At 38.4% G+C, this 12,624-nt stretch overlaps 1 protein-coding gene across 1 annotated transcript; it reads left to right on the forward strand.

Moving 5' to 3' along the window:
* Positions 1–999: 999 nt before the first annotated feature.
* dthd1 (death domain containing 1) lies at positions 1,000–10,864 on the forward strand (the record flags this gene model as incomplete). Its single annotated transcript, XM_079803563.1, has 9 exons — positions 1,000–1,475; positions 2,804–3,128; positions 4,464–4,643; positions 6,380–6,609; positions 6,850–7,005; positions 7,112–7,419; positions 8,095–8,333; positions 10,271–10,328; positions 10,518–10,864. The coding sequence occupies 9 exons, from the start codon at positions 1,000–1,002 to the stop codon at positions 10,862–10,864; spliced, it is 2,319 nt and encodes a 772-aa protein (XP_079659689.1).
* Positions 10,865–12,624: the final 1,760 nt, after the last annotated feature.

Genomic DNA, 12,624 nt, shown 5'->3' on the forward strand with positions numbered 1-12,624 from the left:
GTAAGTGCTTCATGAGAGGCTTGGGATCTTTGAGATCTCTCTCCCTCTCTCTCTGTGTCTTGCGTTGTGGCAAAGCTTTATTGGCATGACTGATAGAGTACTGCATTGCTGATGCACTCATGTAGTGCATCAAATTATAGTCTAAAAATTATAAAATAAGTAAAGTAAGAGAAAGTTCAACAAACAGACTAAAATCGCAAGGGTTCTCTGAATGTGACAAGCTCAAATTGTAATTGATTCGCTTGAAAAGCTACAATACCTTTCAAAAGTTTTATGTAATGTTTTATATTACTTTTTTATTACCATCTAACCCCTAATCCCCAAAAAAGTATTAAAAAGTGCCCTCTTATACAGGGGTATTACAGCTTAGACAACATATACTTACATGTTTATCACTTTTAGCAGTGTTTTATGTAACTTCAAAGTGTTTCCTGTAAAATTACACCAACATTTTGTATGGGGTATTACAGCTTAGACAACATATACTTACATGTTTATCACTTTTAGCAGTGTTTTATGTAACTTCAAAGTGTTTCCTGTAAAATTACACCAACATTTTGTATTTAGACCACTGTTTGTGGGTATGGGAAGCTTTTCAATTTGGGTTGGCCTTGATGCAGCATAAGAGACATCTTTCAAAAACAATAAAAGACCCCAACCTTTTGAGCGGTTGTTCATTTGTAATTTCATTCGTTTATTAATTCAGTTTTCCATGAAAGGATAACTTTTGGGATAATAGCTACACCTCTTCATTGATCCTTTGGACATGGCAATAATTATATACACTTTTTTTAGAATATCTAGATATTATTTTTGAACCATTTTACTTTCTTTTTTAGGCCTTTTATTTATTCTATACACTTTTTGTCAATTTGAGGCAAAGTAAAGGAATAGACAAAAAAAAATGTACAATGTTTCATATGCACACAACTAAGACATTACTGAGTATCTTATATATTTTTAGATGCTTCATATGGATCCCACTTTTACCAAGACCGCATGACTGATGTCATTCTTAATGTCCTGGAAGATGTCCACATCATTGCAAACCAGTTCAGTGTAATGAGCAAGAGACTTAATGCTGGTATTGATTTTCTTACTGAAGTCAGTGGAGAGAGAGGTGATCTTACCAGCACTGGACCTCTGGATACTGCAGACCACATAAAACCAGAATCATGTGACATCCGCATTCCGCTGGACCAGCATCCTGCAGACCACTGGCTTTCAAATGTGCAGTCAACAAGGCTTCCAGATCCAGTGAAGCGCTGTGCTGCGTGTATGGATGACAGAAACACGAGTGAAGAGAGCTCACATGAGGAAACAAGAGTAGACTCATCGTATAAAACTACGGTGACAGACTGCAAGAACTGTCTGAACATGAATGGTGAGGTGGAGGAAGAAAAAGAGGGAGAGGAGAGAAAGAAAACTAGAGGACAAGGCGGTGAAAGATTGAAGAATACATTGGTAACTGTTGGGTAAGTCTAAATAGTATGGGGCACACTGTAAAAAAAAAAAAAAACTGTACTGGTAATTTTCTGCCAGGAAATTATCCAGTAATTTTATGGAAATTTCCGTTAAACCCACAACACAATGCATTATTCAAAATACAGGTAAAACACCTGTAAATAAATAAATATATAAATAAAACAATACAGACACAAGTTATTTTTACAGTGCAGAAGAGGGAGATTAAAACAAAATTGTTTAAATGAGAAAATATTTCATACAAGTCCAATATAAAGTGAATTATTACTTAGTCTAGACTATGTTACCCTGAAAAAACCCAAATAAACCAAAAAACAAAACCACTTTTTCATTTAGTGTATTTCTTAAAGTGGCACTGCCTAGCCTATATTGCAGTCATCTTGAACTTAAATTGATACCTAGCGTAGTTATAGAATAATTGCAATAGTTTTCTGTTACCAGTGCCGTTGTAGAAATACGCTGTTCATTAAAGCATGATTAATTTATGTTGTGAGCAAAAGTGTCCAATTACATGGGGGTTATAGAAGTACTATACAACTGGTCATGTGATCTCAACACGGTGGCCCCCATGAGGCAACCTGCCCTATATAAACTTAATCATCAGCTTTTATAGACCTTATTTACAGCAGCACCATCTTTGATTTTTAACGGGAATAAAAGTGAGGTTGTGGAGCATAGACATACATCTCTTCAGTGGGTTTAACTGTTATTTAAGGTGTTTTGGGATTGTTCTGCTGACGAAACACTGCTCAAATAGGCTATCTTTCTGAGAAATTTCAGTAGACAAAGACCATTGTCCCCCAGACAATATGAGCTGTGGAAAAAAGTGATCTAGGTGCTTTTTACAGCAGATGCCATTGAGAACATAGTAAGGGACCGTTCACACAGAACCTGTTTTTCCATTGATTTTGTATGTAAACACGTGCTAGACGGACCGCTGCTCTTTTGCTGCAGGGTCTCGCGCATGACATGCGTTCTAAAAACGCAGCGCTCAAGTTAAAATCAGTTCAACTTTTAAAGAACTCATCTCAAGACGTTGCGTTTTACCTCCATTCCACTGCCCACATATCGCATTATTCAAAGCAAAAAAACTTTCTGTGTGAACGAGCCCTAAGTCTATCCCTCACAGCCTCGCTTTCATACCTGTCATGGCACTGCCAGGAATAAGGTCTTTTAGGCCACTGATGTGCCTGGATGATCACATGTATTTGAACATGATTACAAAAATACTATTCATTTCTGTATGCGTAAAACTTAATAAGGAAATAATACTGATTACTGAATTCACCTTTGACAATTGTATTTTGGTAACTTGCAGGCTTGCAGACAGAGCCAAATCTCCATTGTCTCCCAGAGTCTGCTATATAACCGCCCCATCAGAAGTTGTAAACATCTTGACTTGTGAGGTGGTTGATGGTCTGAGTTCTCTCATGGTGTCAGGATCAGAGGAGCTGGTCAGCACCGTTCTCCGCATACAGAACTCCAGCCATGTCAAATGTCCCTTCCCACTCACCATAGCATTGCCATTCCAGGCGAGTTACCGTTGGAACTACAGAGAGATCACAGTGAAAGTGGTGGATCCAGAGCAAAGAGTTAGCTATGTCACACCTACATCTACTGAAGGCTTCTATGGAGGACAAAGGGTCTGTAATTTTATTTTTCATTTTACTTCCTTTTCTCTCTTTTCAGTCATTTATTTGTGTTGTAAAAGGCTTAACACAGAGGTCATTATACAAGCATTATACATTACACTGATCACGCATAACATTATGACCAATGACAGGTGAAGTGAATAACACTGATTATCTCTTCATCACGGCACCTGTTAGTGGGTGGGATATATTAGGCAGCAAGTGAACATTTTGTCCTCAAAGTTAATGTGTTAGAAGCAGGAAAAATGGGCAAGCATAAGGATTTGAGCGAGTTTGACAAGGGATGTGATGGCTAGACGACGACGAGGGTCAGAGCATCTCCAAAACTGCAGCTCTTGTGGGGTGTTCCCGGTCTGCAGTCTATCAAAAGTGGTCCCAGGAAGGAACAGTGGTGAACCGGCAAAAGGGTCATGGGCGGCCAAGGCTCATTGATGCACGTGGGAAGCGAAGGCTGGCCCGTATGGTCCAGTCAAACAGACAAGCTACTGTTGCTCAAATTGCTCAAGAAGTTAATGCTGAAAGGTGTTAGAATACACAGGTTGCCCATGCTGACCCCTGTCTACTGCCGAAAGCGCCAACAGTGGGCACATGAGCATCAGAACTCGACCATGGAGCAATGGAAGAAGGTGCCCTGGTCTGATGAATCACGTTTTCTTTTACATCATGTGGATGGCCGTGTACGTGTACGTGTACGTGTGCGTCACTTAACTGGGGAACACATGACACCAGGATGCACTATGGGAAGAAGGCAAGCCGGCGGAGGCAGTGTGATGCTTTGGGCAATGTTCTGCTGGGAAACCTTGGGTCCTGCCATCCATATGGATGTTGCTTTGACATGTACCACCTAAGCATTGTTGCAGACCATGTACACCCTTTCATGGAAACGGTATTCCCTGGTGGCTGTGGTCTCTTTCAGCAGGATAATGTGCCCTGCCACAAAGAACAAATGGTTCAGGAATGGTTTGAGGAGCACAACAATGAGTTTGAGATGTTGACTTAGCCTCCAAATTCCCCAGATCTCAATCCCACCTCAAAACTTACTGGACTTAAAGGATCTACTGCTTGGTGCCAGATACCACAGCACACCTTCAAGGGGTCAATTGGAGTCCATGTCTCGATGGGTCACTCAGGGCTGTTTTGGGAGCAAAAGGGGGACCAACACAATATTAGGATAACATTAGGTCATAATGTTGTGCCTGATCTGTGTATATTTCCATAGATTATTGCAGTGCAGCAAGGTCAATCTTATTTGTAGGTACACAATTATTGCTTATATGTTATTTGTTTAAGTATGATGGCAGTGTATTTTCTGTGTGTTTTCCACAGGGTTGGTTTGCAGTGGTGCGGGTGTACTCTCTGGGTGTGTTTGCGGTCCTGTCCCGTTTGAGAACGGAGAGTTTTACAGTCCCTAGGACAGGACTGTCTCACAAGCTCAGTGTGGACTCCAGAATATGCCTCAACTACTTGCCTGGATCCTTCACCGCACCAGTTGTTGCTCAAGTGACGGTACATTAAGAATTTATTTTCAATCAGGCTGAATCACAAGAAAACAAATCTATCATGGAAGATGTTTGTTTTGTTTGTTTTTTTATGTTTTGCAAGACAAAGTGGAGGAGTGAGAGCTTACTGTCTGATTGGAGCACATCATTAGATAAGGTCTTCTTTTAATATAAATTTGAACAAACGTGTCCTATGAAAAAAAATAAAATGCTCTCAAAGATAACTGGTTATAAAATCTGTATAATTTATTGCAATGAAGCTGCTTGTAAAGCCACCTTTGGTAACAATTAAATAATAACTTTTATTAATAAATCATTAACAAACATTATATAATGCTTAACAGATCATTGGTTAATATATATTCACAAAGCTAGAAATATGAGATAATGTGCGTGTTTATGTTTACTAATGAATTTATTAAACATTACATGTTTAACAGATCATTATTTAATGTAAATTAAAATGCGTACAGGAGTCATTAAACTTCGGTTTATATAAAGCACTTTTTTTAGATTTACAAAAGTACAAATGCAAACTATGAGTGATCTGTATAGTTCAACAGAAAATGTAACAATATAAGAATGACTGGTCCCACTTTAGGTGCTGTAAGTATGTCCTTATGTCAAAAAAATAAAATAATTAATTTTACAGTGTCATTTTTACATGTTACATAAATTATGCATTTAAGTACATGCATCTAACCCTAAACCAAGCCAAACCCTAAATCTAACCCTATAGTAAGTACATGTAGTTACTTAATACTACTCAGTACTTAAATGTATAATTACAGTGTAACAAAGACACCTTAAAATAAAGTGTAACCAAAAATAATAGTAATTGTGATTGTGTTCATGTTATATTGCAAAACACTCTTCCTGTTATTAAGGTGGGATATGGGTATGGTTAGGGACTGGTTTAGTGGTACGGGTAAGTTTAAGGGTTGGTTATGGGGGTTAATTTGATTACTATAACTTAAGGGAACACTGTTTAAACAGTTTATATTACATTGTTTTGATAAATAAACAAGTATTTTCTTGAAACATTTATTTGTTTTCTCCTGTTGATGTATGATTCAAGGAATATCCTGTTTATAGATATAGTATACTAAGTGTTGAGGCAATAAAAACATGTTTTGCACCCAAATTACAATTATGTGGTGTATTTATGTCTTTAGCAAGCATTTAGCTAAACTAAACTAGCCACCCTTTGCACAAACGTTGTTACAGCTAAAAGTTCAATGCCCATAAAGTACTAAATCGTTAATAGTAAACATTTACAAATGATGAATAATTTCAACTTTCCACTTTCTCCGACATTTGTATACAATTGTTTCATTTCTTGGCAGTCACACGGAATTTGTCATGAAGTTACACTCCACTTATTAACCATGATAAAATGACTAAATAATTCATGTATAAATATATCCACACAAAACAAACCTCATATTCCTAGTTTTGATAATACATAACATCCAGTCAGGCAGTCATATGGTCTAGCTGTGAAAGTAAAAAATATTTGAACACATTTGCAATTCGCAAATATTTCAACACAACCAACACTCGCACCAAACCCGAAAATTCTGCATGCGCATATGGTCAAAATTCCACGCAGGTCCCATACTACTACTCCACATTAGAATTTGGAGATGAATGACTTCTTGTCTGTCAATTGTTGGAGATAGTAAAAAGGCAGCTTATGAATAAGTGCATACTGTGTATAGAAGCCTTTCTTTGTCTCCTTAGGTACAGCCGGTGGATGCCTTTGTTTTATCCGCCCTTAAATCCAAACATGATTCCTACCACGCTGCTCTTACATCAACCCCCTTACTTCACCTAAGCCATCCATCAACCCTGAAACTCAGACGACCTTTGACACTTATCCTGCCCTGTCCTCCTATCTCTGAGAAGAGGAGAGCCGGTGAAGATACTGACAGACCTACTCTTATATCAGGCACTTTCTCACCCCAGCACAGGTAAAGTTACATTATTTAAAAAAAATGTAACAGTTAAAACAAAGATTATTGGGAGTATGTTTTACAAGAAAATACTATTTCAGTCTTTTTTTCAACCCAATTGCTGTTTCTTTGTAATTATTTGTGACATTTTCCAGCAAAATCTGAGTGAAAATTGTTTCAAAGTAAATCCTAAAACAAATTGTCAGTGTGGAGAGGAATTCAAATTAGTAAAGAATAGTTTTTCCCCCTCTCATTCAGGGTTGATGGTGCCTCAGTAAAGACTCATAAAGAGTGTAAAGAGCAGCTGGCAGTGCTGGGCAGCATAGAGAACCATTGGAAGGTTCTGGATAAAGTCAGTGTAAAGAACCTTCAGAACAGCTTGGTCTGTTTTGAGCTACCAGAGAGCTATGAAAGGTACAGAGGGATCATAATCAACCTGTGCGAAAGATAAAAAATATTTCAAAAAGAAAAACTAAACTGCCACTAAACTCTCACATTTAAAACCTTGCTCTGCCCGCAGGTTAATAGTACTTCGCCTTCAATCCTCTATGAAATATTCCTACCTGACTTCATTAGTTGAAGAACTGGAAGAAGCTGTAAAGATCTTCTCAGTCACAGTTATGCTCCATCATGAGCATCTGGACCCTAGCAGCGTGGTTGTAGCCACCCTGCCCAGCAGAGATGTTAGCGCAGCGTTGTGTGAACTCCAGGCCCTGGGTTACTGTGGCCCTCCAGAGCCCTCGTCTCAACTCTCCATGAGGGAGGGAGAGCAGCTGCTGCTCCGGTTCAGCGGGAATATAACCTGCAATGGTATATTAAACAAATCTTGAAACCCATGCACATCCCATACTTTCTATATTCATTTGATATTTCTTTTGTAAATAACTGGTGAACAACAGTGCCTAAAAGGCTGTTCAATCCATCCATTTTCATAATCAGAATCATCATACCCATTTAAACTATCACTGTTTTAATAGCAGTTAAAATCTACCTGTGTGGATTTAAAAACTGTACTATTGTGAAATGTTATTATTACTATTTACAATTTGAATATATTTTAAAATGATATATATTCATGTGGCAAAGCTAATTTTCAGCATCATTCCTCCAGTCTTCAGTGTCACATGATCCTTCAGAAATCTTTCTAATATGCTGATTTTCTGCACAAGAAACATTTCTTATTATTATCAATTTTGAAAACAGTTGTGCTTCTTAATATTTTTTGTGGAAACCAAAATACTTTTTTCAGCATTCTCTGATGAATTGAAAGTTAAAAAGAACAACATTTGTTTGAAATAGAAATCTTTTGTAACATTATAAGTGTCCTTGATGTAACGTGATCATTTTAATGCAACTTTGCTGAGTATAAGTATTAATTTGACTTATTTTATTTCACCCAAGGCATCAAGTGAGTCAGGCTTTTCACTGTTAGATTTGTTAGAATGTTAGCTTATCCACCATATGTGTACTTATTTCTGAGTGTGTCTTTTGGAGATCCCATAGGTAGTGAACAAACAGATTCACACATAATCACATTCCACAACCAAAGAAGAAACCGGCTATATTTGAGATTAAAAGAAGTGGACCCCTTCGGCAACTACAGCTCTCTTCACTACAAAGGCGTAACCAGTTTATTCAAGGTCACCAAAGGTCATCTGGTCTGGAATGGTGACAGGGCAGCCGTGTCTAAGGACTGTCCTCTAGAACATCCTGTCTGCCGGCTGCCACTCACTCTTCCCAAGGTAAAGACATATTCTTAAGGCCAACTGCATCAACAGACCCCGACCAAGGTGAAAATTTCAGATTCAGAATCAGAATCAGAATCAGAATCAGATTACAGTATGTCGCTTCTCGGACATCCCACAACCCGGCAAACGCCGACAGAAACGTGTGCAACTGGTGGAAACAAGTGCTGACCAATGGCAACAGACACCGACAGGGAAACAGGATCTGAGAAAACCTGATGAAGTGCCTGTTGCTGTTGGTTGCTGCCTCTTAAATCATGGAACATTTACTTGAGAAGCAAAATGACATTAAAAAAATAGTGCAGTTAAATCAATAAATCACTTCTAACATAAAAGTTTGTAAATATATAATATATGCATGTAAATTATATACGATCAGGCATAACATTATATTTTCAAAATATTGTGTTGGTCCCTCTTTTGCTGCCAAAACATCCCTGACCCATAGAGGCATGGACTCCATTAGCCCCCTGAAGGTGTGCTATGGTATCTGGCACCAAGATTTTAGCAGCAGATCCTGAAAAACACCAACCTCTACTGCACTAATGTGTCCTGTAATTTGCAAGGTGGGGCCTCCATGGATCTGACTTGTTTGTTCATCACATCCCACAGACGCTCGATTAAGAATTTGGAGGCCAAGTCAACACCTCAAACTCATTTTGTGCTCCTCAAACCATTCCTGAACCACTTTTTGATTTGTGGCAGGGCACATTATCCTGCTGAAAGAGTCCACAGCCACCAGGGAATACCGTTTCTATGAAAAGGTGTACATGGTCTGCAACAATGCTTAGGTAGGTGATTCTTTTCAAAGTAACATCCACATGGAAACCCAAGGTTTCCCAGCATTGCACAAAGCATCACACTGTATCCACCGGCTTGCCTTCTTCCCATAGTGCATCCTTGTTCCATTTGTTCCATGTGTTCCCCAGGTAAGCGGCCATCCACTTGATGTAAAAGAAAACATGATTCATCAGACCAGGCCACCTTCATCCATTGCTCTGTGGTCCAGTTCTGATGTTCACGTGCCCAATGTTGGCACTTTCAGCAGTGGACAGGGGTCAGCATGGACACTCTGACTGGTCACCGGCTATGCAGCCCCATACGCAACAAACTGTGATGCACTGTGTATTCTGACACCTTTCTATCAGAATCAGCATGAACATCTTGAGCAATTTGAGCTACAGTAGCTCGACTGTTTGATTGTACCACACGGGCCAGCCTTCACTCCTCACAAGTATCAATGAGCCTTGGCCGCCTATGACCCTGTCGCAGATTCACCACTGTTCCTTCCTTGGGCCACTTTTGATATATACGGACCACTGCAGACCGGGAACACCCCATAAGAGCAGCAGTTTTGGAGTTGCTCTGACCCAGTCATCTAACCATCACAATTAGGCCCTTGTCAAACTCGCTCAAATCCTTATGCTTGCCCATTTTTCCTGCTTCTAAAACATCAACTTTGAGGACAAAATGTTCACTTGTTGCCTAATATATCCCACCCACTAACAGGTGCTGTGATGAAGAGATAATCAGTGTTATTCACTTCTCCTGTCATAATGTTATGCCTGATCGGTGTACATACACACATATACTGTATGTATGTACTGTATACAGACCATCAATTAATCATGATTAATCACATCAAAATGAAACACGTTCATGCTTAAAACAAGAAAACATAATATATGCAAATGAAAAAATAAATGTAAAAACCTGTAAAGAAAAATAAACGTAATTCAAAGTAACAACACGTTTATTTTTCTTACCCCATTGCCAGATATTTTTTTCTCTTTCTAAGTATAAACACAATTTGTATACATTTGTCAGAAACCAAGCCTTCTCAAGTAAATCCCAATTAAATAATTAAATTTTTAGATATTTGTACTGGTAAACAATAAAAGAAAATCACTGTTGTTGTTTGTTTTGTTACTTAGAATGCAAAAGCAGTCTGTCAGCCTGTGAGTGTGAAAGTAATACAGCACAGTCAAACAGGTATGTGAAGTATCTACTGCAGCATTGTTTACTTGAGCACTCCAGCTCTTTCTTCACTTTTTCCCTCCATTTGGCCTGTTTTTTGTTTTTGTTTTGCTAAGATCTTTCTCTCATTTAAAAAAATGACAGAATGAGTGAGAAGGCTGTGAAGGTGTGGACACACACATGCTAACAGTGTTTGTCTTCCAGACCCTCTCTCAGATGAGCTGTTGTCATGGCTCTGTGATGAGCTCACTGAAGACGATGCAGCACTTCTAGTTACGTCTCTCCATCTCCGTCGCTCTGCTGTCCAAATCGCTCGACTCCGTGCACCACACAGCCTCTCAAAACAGGCCTTTCACATTCTGACGGCGTGGAGACGGGGCCTTCCTTTCTCATCTCCGAAACGCCCCATGCTGGCCCACTGCTTGACCCGCGCAGGGAGGCCTGACCTTGCCAGAGAGCTACTGCTCAGGGAAGCAGCAGATTACAAAATGGAGGAGAGAAAAGCAAGAGAGCATGAAAAGCAGGCAACCAGGACAGAGCCATGTCAGTGAATATGCCTTTATTATATTAGAAATGTAGCTGTTGTATTGAAGTAGTAAGTTGACACTAAGGAATGATATAGTTGAAAACCAGTGAAATGTTATTACAATATAAAATAACTAATTGTTTTATTATATTTTAAAATATAATGTATTATTATAAATAGTATTATTGGCAAAGCTCCCACTCCAGTCTTGATCACATGATCCTTCAGAAATCATTCTAATATGCTGATTTACTGCTCAAGAAACATTTCTGATTATTATCAATGTTGAAAACAGTCTGCCTATTAATATTTTTGTGGAAACTCTAATACATTTCTTTCGGGATCTTTTGATTAATAGAAAATTTAAATATTCAGTAATATTATAAAAGTATTAATATCTTTCTTTTAAAAAATCTTGCTGACCTCACCTTACTGAACTTTTGAGTGTTGTATATGAAGTGAATTAAATTGCAATTTGAATCTTTACTGATAATAATCATCATCAATATAATAGCTTTGTAATGTAAGTGTAATTATGTTCTGTTAGTTTCATTATCATGGACTTTTTCATGTTTATCATGTGTTCCTTTGTTCAGTTTTCCCGCTCCTCATTATTAGTTCATATATGTCAGTTGTGTGTTCTATTAATCATCCTCATTTGTGTTTGCTATTTAAGTTGGTCCCTCACACTCATTCACTGTCTGATCACTGTTATGTTATGTTGTGCTGTGCATTTATTTTTGGATAACAGAGATGCATAAATGGAATACACCAGTAGATGGTGCTGACATGTCCATGAAAAATCAGCTTTCAAAGAATCATGAAGAACAAGGCAGCTCATAGGCAATAGGTTAAAAAAATGGGCCCTTTTTCAAGATACAGAGTGTATCACAAGATGCCAGGAGGTATGAGGACACATCTACTGCTCCAGAGCCTAATAAACAGATATTTAATAAAATTTTAGATAAAATAATATAAGAATTATTATTTCTATAGGTGTATGGTAGAGCACATAAATAAGGATTGTTTTTATGCATCTGTGTGATTAATTAGTCATGTCTGCACTATGACATTTTGGAAATCACTATGCAAAAAAGGAGTAAAAAAGGGAAGTGCCTAATTTGGTGACTGATATCGTATGCTGAATCTGCAGAAGGAAACAATAGGAATGGCCCTTTAAATCATGATCAAGATGTTCACATCCCTGATGAGTGCAGTCAGGGAGGTTTTGCAAGTGCCTGTGCAACAATGTGCAATAACAAACAATTCCCAAACAGAAATCTGTTGCGTCCTACTGAAATTCTAATGAGATGTAGGTCTATGATAAATGTAAGTAAAAGGAGTCGAAATCTGTATGTGTTCATTCCAACCAGCACAGGTAATGATTTCACAGCAGGAAAGCACTAGAAATCTTTCTGAATAGTTGGTAGGGCACGTGGAAAAAGGAGCGTCTTATTTATATTTTTATAGAGCACGTCCTACACTCTTCCCCCAGTAAACATCCACAGCAACAGCAATAAATTGTCTACTACTTAAACATCATTATGGTCAAAAATGGAACACTATGCAACAGCTTTCTGACCTGTACCAAAGACTATCTATATACAAAGACGGTGCACTCCTATTACTCATGAATGGGAGAAACTGCAACACGCAATACGTCCCGCCTTCTAAATAAAAGAGCCAATCGCTGATTGGTAAAGTCATCGCGTCACTGCAGCTGCCATTAGAAGCTCTGGTTGCCATAGAAACCTGAGACGTTTAGGACTGCACATGTGCATTGGC

Source organism: Gobio gobio (assembly GCF_949357685.1).
Source record: "Gobio gobio genome assembly, chromosome: 2".
Classification (NCBI taxonomy): Eukaryota; Metazoa; Chordata; class Actinopteri; order Cypriniformes; family Gobionidae; genus Gobio; species Gobio gobio.